At 42.8% G+C, this 19412-nt stretch overlaps 1 protein-coding gene across 1 annotated transcript; it reads right to left on the reverse strand.

The window, feature by feature from the left end:
- Positions 1 to 2071: 2071 nt before the first annotated feature.
- On the reverse strand, positions 2072 to 11107 carry polr2m (RNA polymerase II subunit M). Its single transcript, XM_080214368.1, has 4 exons — positions 10926 to 11107; positions 6432 to 7151; positions 4502 to 4712; positions 2072 to 3053 (listed from the first exon to the last, which is right to left on the reverse strand). The coding sequence occupies exons 1-4, from the start codon at positions 11033 to 11035 to the stop codon at positions 2904 to 2906; spliced, it is 1191 nt and encodes a 396-aa protein (XP_080070494.1). The 5' UTR covers positions 11036 to 11107; the 3' UTR covers positions 2072 to 2903.
- Between the last annotated feature and the right edge of the window lie 8305 nt (positions 11108 to 19412).

Here is a 19412-nt window from a genome sequence, read left to right on the forward strand (position 1 = left end):
TGCAGGCTAGGTGGATTGGCCATGGCAAAATGCCCGTTAATGTCAGGGGGACTAGCTAGAGTAAACGGATGGGATTATGGGGATAGGGCCTGGGTGGAATTGTGATCAGTGCAGACTCAATGGGTCAAATGGCCTCCTTCTGCATGGTAGGATTTTATGATTCTATCATATCCATTCACTGCAAGATGATCTTCTGGATTTGCAAAAATGGCAATAGCAGATGGTAGTCAGTGCTAGAAAAGTTATATCATTAACACTGCCACCAAAAATGATCCACCAAAAGATAGCTAAGTTCTTTAATCAAGTTCTCCAATAACACTACTTGGGGATTCACCTTAAAGCAATCTTCAATGCAGATTCCATATTCAACAAACTAACAGCCAAATAAAACAGGACTCTTGGATTTCTAAGTAGGATTCCTTGGTATTGCAACAAAAAGATCAAAGTTATAGCTTACTAAACATTTGTTCATCCAAACCTAGATTAGACAAATTATGCATGGGATCCTTACATCATGAGGGGCATGAACAAGATTGAAGCAATCCAAAGATTTTGTATGAATCGGTATGGCAAACACATGTGTGTGACATCCTTGTTTAAAGATCTGGAAGGGAAGAGGGTGAAGAATAAACACGTTATATGAAATGTAGATTAGACTGGTGGGAATTGATGGAAACGGGTGCCAGTGCCCTCTGGCAATGACAGAACACAAGGTGGCTACCCACAACAAACTACAAAGACTATTTGTTTCCAAGACAGCATCTTCCTGAGGACAATCTCAAAATGGAACAAGCTGCCAAAGGAAATAGAGTCCCATCACTTGAAATCTTCAACAGCCATTTTTAGATTATTTCCATTTACAAGTTTTCATCACCAGGATTACCATTTCTGCATGCCTTGCCTGCTTTAGCTAGTGCTGCCCATATAAATCATGGCAGAAAATGATTGTCTGTGATGCTGACACAACAAAAAAACAAGCAGAACTATACACTTGCTCTAGGAAATGCAGTTTGACTTCATGGCAAATGTACAAAAGAAGAGTACTTTTCGCGACAGAAACATGAAAGAAGAAATAATATATAATTAACTGGCAAAGTCTGAGAAGGGTGGAAGGGGGAGAAAATAAAGAGCTATATAAACCTTTGGTTAGGTCACATTTGGAATATCGTGTGCTGTTCTGATCGCCACACTACCAGAAGGACGTGGAAGCTTTGGAGGCAGTGCAGAGAAGGTTTACCAGGATCTCAAGAGTGTTGACTGAGGTGAGGTTGAATAAACTGGAATTGTTTTCATTGGAAAGACACGAGGCTGAGGGCTAACTTGACAGAGGTGTACAAAAGTATGAGCAGCATCGACAGGGTGGATAGACACAGGCTTTTTCACTGAGTGGAAGTGTCAATTACAATGGGGCACAGGTTCAAGGTGAGAGGGGGAAAGTTTAAGGGAGATGTGTGGGGGATGTTTTTCACACAGAGTGGTGGGTGCCTAGAATGTGGTGCCAGAAGTGTGGAAGCAGACACATTAGCAACATTTAAGAGGCACCTGGATGAGTACATGAATAGGGAGGGAATAGAGGGGTATGGTCCGAGTAAGGGCAGAATTTTTTTTTAAGTTTAGTTAGTGCATCATGATGGGCACAGGCTTGATGGGCCAAAGGACCTGTTCCTGTACTGTATTTTTCTTTCTTTGTTGTTAAAATGCCTCTTGTAAAAAAAAAAATCAGAATATCAATCATCTTCCTGTATGAATGCCTTGCTGGTAAATAACACTGTAAAAGTACATACCTTTAAAATATTTCAATTTGAATGATTATAGGGATTGCCACTGTTCCAGTTATCTTTGAGAAAAATCAGGATCACCTTTTCTCCTCTCCTGTCCTGAAGGTGCCAATTTTCTACCTGGAATGTGGCTCCAAACGTTAGATAAAAATTAAAACATCCTGATAAAAGCAGGCTGTTGTTGTTAAAAGGAAGCAACTCAACGTGTCCAAACTAAGGCCTTGCGTGAGATTGTTTCCAGTACAAAATACGTAAGGCCCCAAAGAACATGAGTGGAAGAAGACAGTGACGCCGACGACGCCAGTGTTGTAGCCAAGACCAGGGCCAACACAATATTTTTAAAACTAGCACAAAAGATCACAGGAACTCAGTTGTGTCAACCTCAAATTATGCTTAAAATTGTGATTTTTTTTGTGCTGGTTATACTAATTTTAGTTAAACTGCACAAAAAAAAGTGCAATCGAATGGATCGGGTTAGTAAATTAATTTAACCTACAAACTTAGTTTGTAACTAAATTGCCTTACAAAAGTAATCCTTCAAATGTTGCAATTTGCTAACTTCACTTTTTAATATAACACTGTTTTAGTGACAGAATTTGATAGCAACATCCAGTGATAAAAATTCTCTTATCTTTCTCCACAAGTTTTCAATAACTTAAGTTAAAACGGTGCACGCAACAAAGCATACATGGTACTTTTAACTGATCGATTTTTTCCAACTATAATTTTACCCTGCTGTAAAATAGAAAAATAGTTTCACTTTTTCCAATGAACAAAAGTGTGCAGTGCAGAAATGGTACAAGTAAGTGAAATGGACCACGTTGATGCAAATTGAATTGTCAATAGTTAGCACTTTCAATTGTGTAAAGATGCACTCATTCACTCTCATTTCTCATCGTTCAACACTTCACATCAATGCACTTACAGAATATACTCACACTGGTGCAATTCAATTAAAATAGTAAAAAAAAGTGTTAGCCTCTGTAAAGTTGTGCATGAAAACAATGTCATGTGCTGTAATAAGAGTATTTGCATAGATCTTGATAAAGGAGAACATGTTTCCAGGTTCTGAAGTGTCACTACAGGAGCACAACCATCAATCTTCCATTATTGAAAAGACAGCGGTCAGCTTAGATCTTCATCTGAAGAGTTACTGTCTTCCCGATCCCTATATCCTCGAAACGCTGTACTGGCTGCAGCTTCCGGGTTAAAGTTCATTATTTTAATGTCCAATCTTTGTACTAGTTTCTCTGCTGCTAGCTTGGCCTGCATGGACTGCAAAAGAAAATGTTCCTTTTCATTTGAAGGTCAAAGCAAAAAGCAAAGAGTTTCCTTTCAGTACATAAGGAGTTTACTTACTGGATGTATTTATGCACGAAAGTGTAAGGGAACATTTTCGCAACATTTGAACAAAACATTGTTTGATACTACCACTGAGAATCCAGAAACAATGGCCGCACCAAGCTCCACCAAATTGCTCAGTCTTAGGATCACTATTTCTTAAACAAAAGTAAAGCCTGAAAGTGAATAGTCAGCACATAGATCTAATCTCAAAACTGAAGAAATTGACAGTTAAAATTATTTTTCTTTTTGGAATAGAGGGATTTGGTTATCATGCAGACAGTGGCAGCACGGTGGCTGCCTCACAGCACCAGGGACCCAGGTTCAATTCTGCTCTTGGGTGACTGTCTGTGTGGAGTTTGCACGTTCTCCCAGTGCCTGCATGGGTTTCCTCCGGGTGTACCAGTTCACCAGTTTCATCGCACACTCCAAAGATGTGCAGGTTAGGTGGATTGGCCATGCTAAATTGCCCCATACTGTTGGGGGGGCGGGGGGGGGATTAGCAGAGTAAATACACGGGGTTACAGGGATAGGGCCTCGGTGGGATTGTTGTCAGTGCAGGTTCGATGGACCTCCTTCTACACTGTAGGGATTCTATGATTCTAAGATGAAGAGTTTTATCACTGAACATACAGCTCACATTTCCCATAAAGCTAATGAAAGATGAGAGCTCCCTTTCTCATTACAAACAAACAATTTCACCCAGCCAGTTACACCTGATCTGAATATTGAATAACCACAACAAGCAAAAATAGCTTAAAAACTGGATCGATTTCTAATTATTGAATGAGGCCACTGTAAAATTGACACTTTAAAAAAAAATTTGAAGAGAACATAAACATAAGCTACAGAATATCACAATTCCTAACACCCTGTGAAGAGTGCTTTTAAACAAATCTTTAAGGTGGGAAATAACTAGTTTGCCAACAACCAGTAGCCAAGTTTTTTTACAAACTGCTTCCCCTACATTACCATCTTCAAGCTCATAAAAGATTTTTAAACTGAATTGAATCGAGTTTAAATACTGCGGTCTCAAGATGAAGGAAGCAAAAGCTAAATTAGGAAATTGTAATTTTATACAATTGGTATTTTGCCTATTATAAATGTTCATGGCAAAAACATCTTTTAAAAATTTATTAGGCTTACATTAACATTGCAATGAAGTTACTGTGAAAACATCTGTTCGGGTTAACGCACCTAACAGCACAGAAGGAACCGGACCACTCAGAGGAAACCCAAACAGACACAGGGAGGACATGAAGGCTACGGACAGACAGTGACCCAAGCTGGATTTGAACCCAGGTCCTTGGCACTGTGAGATAGCAGTGCTATCCACTGTGCCACCCACATGTTTATTGCACGTGTCTGTTCATTGCTCATACCTCATATTTTTGTTTCTGTAATATCTGTAGTTCACCAGACTCTTCCAGAGACAGAAGTTGAGCAGGAGAATGGTGAAGCGGGGGCAGTCTCGCAGCTGTGATTTCATCTAGATGTTTCCGGTCTCTTAGCCTTCGTTCTGCTGGAGACAGCATCAGCACAGACCTGCCAGGTGACTGGTCTGGAGATGTACTGGGGGATTCAGGCAGCGGGCTGGTGCGAAAAAGAAACAAATATTTATATAGAAAAACTGGAGACCCTCCAACCTGTGGAAAAGACAATCATGAAGCATTACAAAAGTAATGTTTTACAGCCAACTACTCAGAGGTTGCAAGAACAAGGGCAGCACAGTGGCTAGCATTGCTGCCTCACAGCGCAAGAAACCAGGGTTTGAATCTGGCCTTGGGTGACTGCTTGGAGTTTGCACGTTCTCCCCCCTGACTGTATGGGTTTTCTCTGGACACTGCAGTTTCCTCCCACTGTCCAAAGACGTGCAAGTTAGGTGGATTGGCCATGCTAAATTGCCCCTTAGTGTCCAAAGACGTGTAGGTTAGGTGGCTTAGCCATGGGTGGGTTAGGGATAGGGCGGAGAGGGGTACCTGGGTGGGATGCTCTTTTGAAGAGTAGGTGTTGGATCAGTTGACCGAATGGTCTTCTGCTGCACTGTCGGGATTCTATGGTTAACATTACAATATTTAAAAAGAGCTTCATGTAGCATCATGAGCAGAAGATCTAGCAACAAGGATTCTATAGAAAACTTTCATCTTTAATGGTAAGCAGGACTGTACCATTACACCAAGACAGCTATTTGCATTTGAAAAGCAGGACACACACCATGCATTCCTGCATGCCTGCAATTCAAAAGGCACCGTGGAGCAAAAATACCTTAAAAGCAGGATCAATTTCTAATTATCGAATGAGGCCACTGTAAAACTGACACTTTAAAAAAAAATCTGAAGAGAACGTAAGCTACAGATATCAGAATTCATAACACCCCATGAAGAGTGCTTTTAAGCAAATCTTTGAGATAGGAAATAAATAGTTTGCATGTTTTTTTCACGTTAGCTTACCTAAACACTATGTAGCTTAAACAGGACATTCAAGTATATTTGATGCTGATATGCCGAACTGTTGAAAGTCAATGTCAATTTTTTTTTAATTCATTCACAAAACAGCAAGACCAACATTTACTGCCTATCACTAATGGCCTCCAGAATGCAGCGCTGAGCAATTGTTTTTAACTGTGAAGCCTCATTAAAATTCCAGCAAAGGCTCCTATTATGGCCACACAAAGATACAAAAGCAGACACGCACCAACAGTAAAGATTTTGGCCTAAAGGTCTGAAATATAACAAACTGAAATTTCTGTACATTTCTATTGATGTAACCTTGCGATAAACAATAGCCAGGCACACCACAATGTAGTAACAATTATTTGAATAGAAAATTCTGGAATAACAAGTCCTAAAGAAACCTGAATATTTTGGATTTAAATTGCGAGATCCAACAATGTGGCACGGTAGCACAGTGGTTAGCACTGCTGCTTCACAGCTCCGGGGACCTGGGTTCGATTCCCGGCTCGGGCCACTGTCTGTGTGGAGTTTGCACATTCTTCTCATGTCTGTGTGGGTTTCCTCTGGGTGCTTCGGTTTCCTCCCACAGTCCAAAGATGTGCGGGTTAGGTTGATTGGCCATGCTAAAATTGCCCCTTAGTGTCCTGGGATGCATAGGTTAGAGGGATTAGTGGGTATAATACGTAGGAATATGGGGGTAGGGCCTGGGTGGGATTATGGTCGGTGCAGACTCGATGGGCCGAAGGGCCTCTTTCTGCACTGTAGGGCTCAATGAGGCTATGAATGCACAGAAATTTCAGTCAGCAGATAAGCAGATCCTCGTACATGTTCCGTTTTGAAAACCAGAGATGAAACTTACTGGTTAGTTTTAAATTGTGCTCTTTTCACCACTGGGTTCTTGGCTCTGTGCTCCAATATATCAATGTAATTAGGTCTTTTCCTTTCTTGGTGATGCAGAGCTTGAAAAGGATTGTTGTTAAATTTTACGTCACCGATTAAAGTTGGATCTTTATTGATTTTATGAGGCACTTTTCTGTGCCCATTATCTGTCAGACCGATATTGTCAAGCCTGTCACTAAGCAAGTCGGCTCTGCTGACAAAGTCTGCTTCCAGATCATTTGCAGTGACAGGCAGATGGACGTGATTGCTTTTTTCCTGCTGCATACATATGGTTCTCTGGCTGCCCCCCAGAGAATCGAGAGAGTTCTCACTTTTTGTAGCACTCGTAGCTGTGGTCGTATCTTTTTCCAATCCTCTGTGTTTCTCCCGATTTAGTTTATCTCTGTCTATAGTTTCAACATTCAACAAGACATTTTCATCTTTCTCAGCTTCACCGCAGTCCTTCAGTTTCTTTCTGGCAACCTGTCCTGGTGTTCGAGTTGAGGTTGTGCTCTCGTGCTGGAGGATTTCCTCCTGGTCAGAAGTTATCACTCGCTGCTTCTTTTGAAACTCCAGTTTGACAGCTGAAAGCAGTTCAGCTGCTCGCTCCACTTCCTCATGCTGAAAAATTGCTGCTTCCAGCTTTTTTATGAACTCGGCGATTCGCTCACCCTTGTCCGGCAAGCTTTGGATAAACCTCCTGAACAAACAAACGGTAATTTAGATGGTTAGATTAGAACATTGCTGCTAAGGAATCAGACATACTTAAAGTCCATTTAATCTAGACTTTCAATAACTTGATGTAAGTTTATGTTTTCTGAATTTACTTTCTGTATCACATTTTCACCCACAAGCACATGGAATGATTCATAAATTGGTCACAGCACTAAAAAAGACCGTTTTGTGCCACTTCTCTGTAAGAGCAATTTTGCTAGTCCCACTCCCCTGCTCTTTCCCTGTAGCATTGCAAATTCTTTCTCACCAGGAGCAAATCCAAATTCTTTTCGAAAGTCACAACAAATTTGCCTCCACCACATTCTCGGACAGTACATTCCAGATACTACCCACTCATTGCATAGAAAAAAAACTTTCCTCATTTCCTTGCTATTTCTTTCGCCAATCACTTGAATCATTGTCCTCTAGTTCATGATCCTGCCGCCAAAGGAAACAGTTCCTCTCTATCTACTCTGTCTAGATCCCTCGTGATTTTGAACACCTATCAAATCTCCTCAAGCTTCTCTTAAGAGCACCTTCAGTCTCTCCAGTCCAGCCATGTCCCTCATCCCTGGGACTATCCTGGCAAATCTGCACCCTCTCCAACGCCACTACATCCTTCCTAATGTGCAGTGCCCACAACTGAACATAATACAAAGGTTTACCCTGCCTTTCTTGCTTTTGTACTCGATGCCTTGCAGAGATCACATCTGGAATATTGCATGTGGTTTTGGATTCCTTACCTAAAGAATGTACTTGTCAGAGAAGGAATGCAATTAATGTTCACCAGCATGCTTCCTGTGATGATAGGATTGTCCTAGCAGAGATTGAGGAGAATGGGCCTCCAGAATGTAGAAGGATGAGGAGTGATCTCATTGAAACAAACAATATTCCTACAGGACTTGAGAGGGTAGGTTGGGAGGTCTAGAACACAGGGGACTTAGTCCCAGGATATGAGGCAGGCCATTTAGGACTGATGAGGAGGAATTTCTTCACTCAGAGGGTGATCACTCTTTGGAATTCCCTACCTCAGAGGACTGTGAAAGCTCAAGTATGGTCAAGACAGAAATCAATAGTTTTCTAGGTATTAAGATAGCAAAACAAAGTGTGAGAAAATGGCAGTGAAGTAGATAATCAGCCATGATCCAGTTGAATGACAGAGCAGGCTCGAGGGGGCAAACCTTCAACAATTTATATACATATACTCCCAGGTCTCCTGTTAAAAAAAGTCCTCTCTGTTTATGAACCCCCTTTGGTATTGCAGCCTGGATTTTATATTGTCTTTCTTTATTCTTCCTGCTGAAATGAATTATTTCACACTTTACTGCATTAAACTTCATCTGCCACCAACCTATATCCTCAAAGCTTTTCATGATCCTTCTCAAAGCTCACAATACTTCAAAGTTTTGCATCACCTGCAAAGGTTTAAATGGTCTCCTGTACACTCAAGTCTATGTCACTGACATATGCCAAGAAGTGGTCTGAGTACTAATCCCTTGGAAATCTCACTGAATACCCATCTCCAAGTCTGAAAAACTGTTCACCACTACTCTCTGTTTCCTGTCACTCAGCCAACTTCATAATAAAGCTGTCACTGTTCCTTTTATTTAATTGGCTTCAATGTCGCTGATAAGCCTGTTATGTGGCACTTTATAAAACACCTCCTTCCTGTTGGACCAGATCAAGAAATTTATCCTGAATACACTTCAGAACCTCTCCTCCTTTACCATTTAATTATCCTAATAAAAAACAAGATAGCAATGGCTTAAAAATTTTTAAGTAGGATTCATCTATGGAGTCCTGCACAAAATAGTCCATTCATAAACCAGCTACGCTTAAAACATTGAGTGGTACATTTGAGGAGTGCTGAAAAAGATGTGTCAAATGGTTCTTTGTTTTGTATCCTAACTTGATTTTACCAAAAAAATTACTTCATTCACAGAATTCGTAAGAGCAGATTATATAATAGTTCAAATGGAATAAATCTGGAATATAGCAGTCTGCAAATTTTAGTCAGGGACAACTTTGCACTGGAAGGCCAATAAGATTTGACCAGACCAAACTCCGACTTGATGGTCCCCAAGTAGCAGTTGCTTTTTATATCGGCATGCATCATTGAGAACAACCCATTAAGTGCCAAATCTTATGTTATGGAGCTACTCAGAACAAAACTTAAAAAAAAACACTGCATCTCTTTTAAGATCTGCTTTACAAAGGAGAAGGAGATGGCAAAAAGGACTGTCCCCCATAGCAGATGCACCAAAGTTAGTGGGTGTTGGTGGAACTTACGGAGAAAAGACACGCAAGAAGGATCCGACCAGAGGGCCCTTCCTATCACCAGATAAGTGATGTTGTGGCACTTGTTTGCAGGTTCTGGTAGAGTCTGCAGAAGGATCTAGATAGGCTGGGCGAATGGGCCAGGAAATGGCAAATGGAATTTAATGTTGGCAAGTGTGAGGTGGTCCACTTTGGTAGGAATAATACTTACAGGGCGAAAAACTGCAGCAGGCAACGGTACAGAGGGACCTCGGGGTCCTTGTGCATGAGTCGCAAAAACCCAGCCTGCAGGTGCAGCAGGTGGTCAGGAAGGCTAATGGGATGCTGGCTTTCATAGCGAGGGGGATTGAATATAAAAGTAGGGAGGTCTTGCTGCAGCTGTATAGGGCATTGGTGAGGCTGCAGCTGGAGTACTGTGTGCAGTTTTGGGCGCTGTACTTACGCAAGGATATTTTGGCCTTGGAGGGAGTGCAGAGGAGGTTTACTAGGCTGATACTGGAGTTGAGGGGATTGAGCTATGAGGAGAGGCTGAATAAACTAGGCTTGTACTCGTTAGAGTTTAGAAGAATGAGGAGAGATCTCATTGAGACGTATAAGATGATGAATGGGATGGATAGGATAGAGGTGGAGAGGCTCTTCCCGCTCAGAAAGGACAGTAGGACTAAGGGGCACAGCCTCAAGATAAAGGGGGGGCGGTTTAGAACAGAGTTGAGGAGGAACTTCTTCACTCAAAGGGTGGTGAGTCTCTGGAATTCTCTGCCCGTTGAGGTGGTGGAGGCTGCCTCGCTAAATATTTTTAAGACGCGGGTTGATGGGTTTTTGATAAGCGAGGGGATTAAGGGTTATGGGGAGAGGGCGGGAATGTGGAACTGAGACACGACAGATCAGCCATAATCTTATTGAATGGCGGGGCCGGCTCGAAGGGCTGGATGGCCTACTCCTGCTCCTATTTCTTATATTCTTATGTAATGAGGCCTCTTGGCTAAAATCTTGCATCATCGGATCAAACCCAAGATAGGGTACATTGCCTTATCTTGTCAGCTTGGATTTTGTCTCGCTCTCTCTTTTGTGGGTACCATGAATTGGATTCAATTGGAATTTGAATTGTGTTTTTGGAGTAAACAAGGAATGGATTCAGATTTGCCCAGTCCACTGTGAGCATCAGCCTTCTAACTTTAGGGATGGAGTAAAAAATGTTTTTAAAAAGTTTTGGTGATGAGACATTCTGCCAAATGACTTTGACAGTCTGCTCAGGGAAAACCCAGTACAATAGATGGTGGGTATTTGTAGATTTTATCAATACTCCCCAGCACCAGAACCTGGACATCGCACACATGAGGTGCTTTTCAGATTGGGTGTATAGGGAGTTGGATCGGAGGACAGTGAAGACCAGCTTCTGTACAGCTGGAGACTGCGGCCTTGGCTCTGCCACCGTCAGCCCCAGCCGGCAGAGTGACCCACTCCCCCGGCACCTTCCCCTCACCGGTTTCCCTGGAGGTTTTTCTGCCGCCTCAGCAGCTCCAGCAGCTCCACCTTGGATTTGTGCCGCAAATCCCCCACCGCTCCCTGCCGCTCGGTCGGCGTCGTTGACATCGTTGCCCGGGGACGAGCATCAACTCGGAGCCGCCACTTCAGCTGCGGCCGGGAGCCGCCATGACACCGGAAATCCCCCGCCAACGACACCGGAAGTCTCCGTCGCCATGACATCGGAAGTCCCCGCCTTCAACTGGCTGCAACTTTATTGTTCCCTGTCCCTGGGACAACATCCACTGTGCGCTGATCTGAGCCCAGCCAGTGCTCAGGTACCAACTGCTGCCTTTCCCTAATCCCCATCAACAAACAGCTTTCACACACGGCAAAGAAACATGATAAAGTCTTATAGCAGCCTGAGTTTCCCCACTGTCACCATTCAGTTAGATCCATGGCTGGTCTATCTCTGCTCCACTCAGGGCAGGTTGGCACGGTCACACAGTGGTTAGCACTGCTGCCTTACAGCGCCAGTGACCCGGGTTCAATTCCCGGCTTGGGTCACTGTGTGGAGTCTGCACATTCTCCCCATGTCTGTGCGGGTTTCCTCCACATGCTCTGGTTTCCTCCCACAGACGGAAAGATGTGCTGGTTAGGTGCATTGGCCATGCTAAATTCTCCCTCAGTGTACTCAAACAGGTGCCAGAATGTGGCGACTAGGGGATTTTCACAGTTCATTGCAGTGTTAATGTAAGCCTATTTGTGACACTTATAAATAAACTTTAAAATTTTGACCATTTTACAGGATGGACTGGGTGAGTTTCCATCTCATGTCCCAGGCTGCATAGCCAATCTACCTAACCTGCACGTCTTTGAGTGTGGGAGGAAACCGAAGCGTCTGGAAGAAACCCACACAGACACAGGGAGAATGTACAAACTCCACACAGACAGTGACCCAAGGCGGAAATTGAACCTGGGTCCCTGGTTCTTAAGCAGCATATGCTTTCTATTCACTTTCACTTAAGGCAATGATTTAAATATTGGTGAACGTGTTCATACTGGATCCACTGACCTCTAATACTGGATTCTTACAGCAACCCTGAACTTCATGACAATTACTTTCGTCACTAGCTAAGCCGGAAATGGGGTTCTTATCTCAACCGATCAACCTGTGAAAATTACCCATTGACTGGGACTGTCCTACCCAAATGCTAACTTCCTAACAAGTACCGTACTCCTAATTCTATTTCCCAACAAAGGCCATCCATTAAATATCCTGTGACAAAGATAGCAAGTGCAATGACCTCAGCGGTACACCCCTATTTTTATACCTTTCTGGCAGGTAGCTTTGCAAGAATTAGTCCCTGTGTGAGCACTTGCACCAGTGCAACTAACAATTCCTAACCCAACTTTTGCAACTCTTGACCAATGAGAAGAGCATTCCTAGCTTCCCCACAATAATCTAACCTTACTTTCTACACCTTCCCTGGACATCCTTTCAGACCTTTCAAAGTTTTGTAGCTTTAGCTACTATTTACTGTTAAGCGAGACTCACTGGAGCCCAAATGTGCAGATGTATTCCAGCTTTAATTTCAGCTCGCTCCACCTGTTCTTTCTTAAAGTTTTGTTACAATATTTGGCACCTGAAGGGATTCCAACTTGAAGCCTTTTGACAACATGACTCACAATTCATGAATCATCCCAAAAATACAAATTAAGAAGTTTCATCACTACGTACAGTACAAAGAACATAGAACAGTACAGCACAGTACATGTCCTTCGGCCCTCGATGTTGTGCCGAGCCATGTCCAAACCCAAGATCAAGCTATCCCACTCCCTATCATTCTGGTGTGCTCCACGTGCCTATCCAATAACCACTTGAAAGTTCCTAAAGTGTCTGAATCCACTATTACAGCAGGCAGTGCATTCCACACCCCGACCACTCTCTGAATAAAGAATCTACCTCAAACATCCCTCCCATATCTTCCACCATGAACCTTATAGTTATGCCCCCTGGTAACAGCTGCATCCACCCGAGGAAATAGTCTCTGCACATCCAGTCTATATATCCCCCTCATCATCTTGTAAACCTCTATTAAGTCCCCTCTCATCCTCCTCTGCTCTAAAGAGAAAAGCCCCAGCTCCTTCAACCTACCCTCCAAATCAGGCAGCATCCTGGTAAATATCCTCTGCACTTTCTCCAATGCTTCCGCATCCTTCTCATAGTGAGGTAACCAGAACTGCACGTAATACTCCAAATGTGGTCTCACCAAGGTCCTGTATAGTTGCAGCATAACCCCACAGCTCTTAAACTCAAACCCCCTGTTAATAAACGCTAACACACTATAAGCCTTCTTCACGGCTCAATCCACTTAAGTGGCAACCTTCAGAGATCCGTGGATATGAACCCCAAGATCTCTCTGTTCCTCCACATTCCTCAGAACCCTGCCGTTGACCCTGTAATCCGCATTCAAGTTTATCCTACCAAAACGAATCACCTTGCACTTATTAGGGCTAAACTCCATCTGCCATTTTTCTGCCCAGCTCTGCATCCTATCATTGTCTCTTTGCAGCCGACAAGAGCCCTCCACCTCATCCACGACTCCACCAATCTTGGTGTCATCAGCATATTTGCTAACCCACCCTTCAGCCCTCTCTTCCAAGTCATTGATAAAAATCACAAATAGCAGAAGACCCAGCACTGATCCCTGTGGTACACTGCCGGTAACTGGCCTCCAGTCTGAAAATTTTCACTCCACCACCACCCTCTGTCTTCTATGAGACAGCCAGTTACTTATCCAATGGCCAAATTTCCTTCTATCCCACACCTTACTTCCTTCATGAGCCTACCATGGGGAACCTTATCAAACGCCTTACTAAAATCCATGTATACAACATCAACTGCTCTACCTTTGTCTACACACATAGTTACCTCCTCAAAGAATTTGACAATGTAACCCTTGTGTGCCAATGAGGTAAAATCTAACAGTGGGAAAGAAGAATTAGCATTGGAACTGTAAAAAAAATGATGCCAATCTCCTTTACATGACAGGAATAAAGTGCATATTGATGAACAGATCATTGAAATGATCTCAGTTCTAAGTAGAGTAATTAGAATCCTGCCAGTGTGATGATACTGTGCCTTTAAGATATGTGTTTTAATCCTGTTTCTTTATAGGTTCTTAAAGCAGTTCCTAGCATTTTATTGGCACCGTGTTGTCTGCAGCCGGTGTCCGCTCATTGTTAATGAAGCAACATAATGGATATCATGATTCTTTTAATTTGGCCTAATGCAGGGTCTAATGGTTTTTAATGATCCCTTGGGATTGCTGGGTGGAGTGTGATTGACGGACGGATCAGGCCTGGGGATAGTTTGTTTCCACAGAAAAGCCCCAAGTTTTTAGTTTTGGTTTACTTATATTCAAAGCTGGCAGGAGAAGGCAGTGTGTTTCTGTCTCTCTCTTGACAGAGGCTTTTTTGGAAAGTTCCAGAACCGGGAAACCTCAGAGATTCCATCCAATATTCAAAGGACCAAGTCTCAGCAGGTGTTAATAAGCTGAAGATCCAGCATCATGAGAGCATACTCCCTTTTTGTGCTAAGCCTAGAAAGAGGTGTATGTTTGTTGGGTGATATTTGTCTTGGAACGTCATAGATAGCTAGCTGTTAAGGTTTATACTATATCATGTTTGATTCTTGCACTAGGTAAAAGTTATGCTAAGTCTTCTTATTATATTTTAACTGTGTTCTTAAGTAAAGTTTGTTTGATAAAAGCTTCCTAGTGAGTCACTTGAATCATAGCCAGAGTGAAACACCTGATATTAACCTGTGCCAAATTCAGATATAAAACTTAGGGTCTAGGCTATCCCCATAAAACACCTTGGAGTTTCTAGCCTGAGCCATAACACTAGGATTAGAACATCAGCTACTTGCATTGTGTAGAATCCCTACTGTTCAGAAGGAGGCCATTCAACCCACCAAGCCTGCACTGACCTTCTGATAGAGCATCCTACTCAGGCCCACTCACTGCCCTATTCATGTAACCCCATGTATTTATCCCACTAATCCCTGGAACCTACACATCTTAGGACACCACAGGGCAAATTTACATGAGCAGTACACCTTAACCTGCACATCTTTGGACTGTGGGGGGGAAACCAGAGCACCCGGAGGAAACCCAGGCAGAAATGGAGAGAATGTGTAAACCGACAGTCATAGAATCCCTACAGTGCAGAAGGAGGCCATTCGGTCCATCAAGTTTGCACAAACCACAATCCCACCCTAACCCTATCCCATAACCCCTCGTATTTACTCTGGTAATTCCCCTGACACTCGAGTTAATTTAGCATGGCCAGTCAACTTAACCTGCACATCTTTATACTGTGGGAGGAAACCTGAGCACCCAGAGGAAACCCACACAGACACAGGGAGAATGTGCAAACTCCACACAGACAGTGACCCGAGTCCCTGGCGCTGTGAGGCAGTAGTGCTAAACACTGTGCTACCGTGATACCCATTTATACAGCACCTTAAGTACATTTCTATCTGAAGTATATTACGTAAATTACATTAATTTCTGATTATGGAATCATTTTCTATGAAAGGCAAATCCTGAGAAAAACAAAGGCCTAAAACCCACGTTATTTCCTCAAAATTCTGAAGTTTTTCCCATCCCCATTCTCCTGCCTTTTCCCCATAACCCCTGATCCCCTTATTCATCAAGAACCTATCTATCTCTGTCTTAAAGACACTCAATGACTTGGCCTCCACAGCCTTCTGCAGCAAAGAGTTCCACAGATTCACCATTCTCTGACTGAAGAAATTCCTCCTCATCTCTGTATTAAAGGATCGTCCCTTTAGCCTGAGGTTGTGCCCTATGGTTCTAGTTTTTCCTACTAGTGGAAACATCCTCTCCACTCTATCCAGGCCTCGCAATATCCTGTAAGTTTCAATAAGCTCCCCCCTCATCCTTCTAAACTCCAATGAGAACAGACCCAAAGTCCTCAACCGTTCCTATATGACAAGCTCTTCATTCCAGAGATCATTCTCGTGAACCTCCTCTGGACCTTTTCCAAGGCCAGCACATCCTTCCTTAGATGTGGGGCTCCAAAACTGCTCACAATGCTTCAAATGGTCTCTGACCAGAGCCTTATCCAGCCTCTGAAATACATCTCTCCTCTTGTATTCTAGCCCTCTCAACATGAATGCTAACATTGCATTTGCCTTCCTGACTGCCAACCGAACCTGCACGTTAACCATAAGAGAATCTTGAACAATGATTCCCAAATCCCTTTGTGTTTCTGATTTCCTAAGCATTTTCCCCATTTAGAAAATAATCAATGCCTCCAATCCTCCTTACAAAGTACATAACCTCACACTTTTCCACATTGTATTTCATCTGCCACTTCTTTGCCCACTGTCCAAGTCCTTCACAAAACACAAGGTTGGACCCTTCTAAGAAGCACACGCTTACCTTGCATCTGTGAAAAAAGAATCACTCAGGCATCTTCTGATCAGCATAACATGATTTAAAAATTACCCTTTTCCAACTCCCAGCACATCCAGGTGTCTGCAGCGTTCTGGTCGTAACATCATGGGTTGGGAATCTCCGCTTTCTTCTGTAGCGATTTATGTTTTGCCAAATTTCCAGCTTTAGTCTCTATTTGCAAACCTTTTTGAGTATAGGATGAAATATTCTGTACAATAAGCTGCTTAAATGAAGTAATTTTGGAGGTTTGCACCTGATATTAAATTACGATTAATACACTGTAATTGCAGCTTTTAGACTAATGCTTCAGAGCTCTGTTTTGAATTAGTGAAGGTATTCTGGTGTTTGTCATCATTTTATTTGTCATGTATAGTAATTATATCTAGCTACTAGGATGATCATTATGCCTTCAATATGTTTCATATTGTTGTTCAGATTTTTGTAATTCTTTCTTGATGGCTGACAGATGGAAGGGCTCAGTTGCAAAGAAGATATTTACTTCAGAGCAAATCTCCATGAAACAGCCCCAACCACATTAAATCACAAGCTCGTCCTACATGACATTGTAGGGTATTGTTTAATGTCCAACAGCATTTATTTAAAGTTTAGTGCGGTGACAACATTTTCCAGAATGCTAAGCACATGGCTTCACCACTCACCACTCTACCTCTTAACTAGTGTAGCTTTGAACAGGGACAATTTAGACAGAACATCAAAGTGCAACACAGCTGACTCCACCAAGAGTTTCTCGGGTCAATAACATATAAAAAGGCAAAATGATTTGCCCCAAGTTCATATTTTCCTCAGAATTATCTCCACTTTCTTCAGTGATGACGATAGCTTATGTTTTGATAGGCAAGGGGATTAAGGGTTATGGTGAGAGGGCGGGAATGTGGAACTGAGCCACGACAGATCAGCCATGATCTTATTGAATGGCGGGGCAGGCTTGAGGGGCTAGATGGCCTACTCCTGCTCCTATTTCTTATGTTCTTATGTTTTTTAATATTTATTTATTCGTGGAACATGGATATCACAGGCTGGCCAGCATTTATTGCTAATCCCTAGTTGCCCAAAGACAGTTGAGAGCCAATCATGTTGCTGTGGCTTTGGAATCACATGTAGGCCAGACCAGGTAAAGATGGCAGCTTTCCTTCCCTACAGGGCATGAGTGATCCAGATGGGTTTTTCCGACAATCGTAGAATCCTACAGTGTGGAAGGAGGCCATTCGGCCCAATGAGCCTGCACCAATCACAATCCCACACAGACCATATCCCCATAACCCCAAGCTTTTGCTCTAGCTGGTGTCCCAAAACAAAGGGACAATTTTTAGCATGGCTAATACACCTAACCTGCACATCTTTGGACTGTGGCAGGAAACCGGAGAACCCAGAGGAAACCCACACGGATATGGGGAGAATGTGCAAACTCCACACAGACAGTGACCTGAGGCCAGGAATTGAACCTGGGTCCCTAGCACTGTGAGGCAGCAGTGCTAACCACTGTGCCACCATGCTGATCCACAATCGACAATGGTTTCATGGTCATCAGTAGATTCTTAATTCCAATTTTCTTTTAATCAAATTCAAATTCCACCATCTGTCGTGGCAGGATTCGAACCTGGGTCCCCAGAACATTAGCCAAGTTTCTGGATTAATGGTCTAGTGATAATATCACTGGGCCAACAGAAAAGCAGCATTACAATCATCATTAACACCTCTGCTACAGGTGTGGAGGGCCTCCTTCTGCGCTGTTTGATGCAATAGTTTTATGGAGAAGAGAAAAAAGATAGCAGCTTATCCACTGCTAATTACTATATCGTAACATCTGTGACAATGAAGATAGGCTCACCTGCAATGCTCTCCGTGGCTGAATTGTTCAACATGTTTTCAAACTTTTTTGCATGCAGACATGACTCCCTAATATTGATTGCAAACAATACTATCAGAACTTCTAAAAGACACAGTTATCGAAAGGAAATCATAGAAATTCATAGAAACCCTACAATGCAGGAGGAGGCCTTTGGCCCATCAAGTCTGCATCTACGACAATCCCACCAAGGCCCTGCCCCCATATCCCTACATATTTACCCATTGATCCCTCTAACCTACGCATCTCAGGACTCAAAGGGGCAATTTTTTTTTTAGCATGGCCAATCAACCTAACCTGCACATCTTTGGACTGTGGGAGGAAACTGGAGCACCTGGAGGAAACCCACGCAGACATGAAGAGAATGTGCAAACTCCACACAGACAGTGATCCAAGCCAGGAATCAAACCCAGGTCCCTGGAGCTGTGAAGCAGCAGTGCTAACCATTGTGCTACTGTGCTGCCCTTCAAATGTTTCTCTTAAAATTAGTGTAAAGAAAATGTAAATTACAAAGATACAGAAGAAGAGGCAATGATCTAATGGCATTATCTGGATTATTAATCCAGAAACTCAGCTAATGTTCTGGGGACTAGGCTTCGAATCCTGCCACGGCAGCTGGTGGAATTTGAATTCAATAAAAAATATCTGGAATTAGGAATCTACTAATGACCGTGAAACCATTATCAATTGTTGGAAAAACCCATCTGGTTTACCAATATCCTTTAGAGAAGGAAATCTGCCATCCTTACCTGGTCTAGCCTACAAGTGGTTCCAGAGCCACAGCAATGTGGGTGACTCTCAATTGCCCTCCAAGGACAACTAGGGATGAGCAATAAATGCTGGTGAATGAATTTTTTAAAAATGCCTGATAATAGTCAAGAATCTGGTAACTTCAGGAGGCACTAAAATCTAGTTTAACAACTGCTGTACTTAGGAAGAGAGACTGGAGAGATCTAGGCTTTTTCACTGCAGCCAAGAAGTCATGACCTAGAAGCATAGAATCCCCACAATGTAGAAGCAGGCCATTCGGCCCATCAAGCTAGCTCCGACAATAATCCCCTCCAGACCCAACTCCATAACGCATGTATTTACCCCGCTAATCCTCCTTGACATTAAGAGTCAATTTAGCATGACCAGTCAACCTAACCCT

This window comes from Carcharhinus amblyrhynchos, chromosome 28 (genome assembly GCF_965287045.1).
Source record: "Carcharhinus amblyrhynchos chromosome 28, sCarAmb.v2.hapA, whole genome shotgun sequence".
NCBI classification, from domain to species: domain Eukaryota; kingdom Metazoa; phylum Chordata; class Chondrichthyes; order Carcharhiniformes; family Carcharhinidae; genus Carcharhinus; species Carcharhinus amblyrhynchos.

Excerpts from the sequence above, each read along its gene's own strand:
- polr2m (XM_080214368.1), bottom strand. The coding sequence starts at position 11,035 with ATGTCAACGACGCCGACCGAGCGGCAGGGAGCGGTGGGGGATTTGCGG. Across the intron at positions 7,152-10,925 it reads AAAAACCTCCAGGGAAACCG|GAGGTTTATCCAAAGCTTGC; the intron begins GTGAGGGGAAGG and ends TTGTTTGTTCAG. Across the intron at positions 3,054-4,501 it reads TACAGAAACAAAAATATGAG|TCCATGCAGGCCAAGCTAGC; the intron begins GTATGAGCAATG and ends TTTCTTTTGCAG.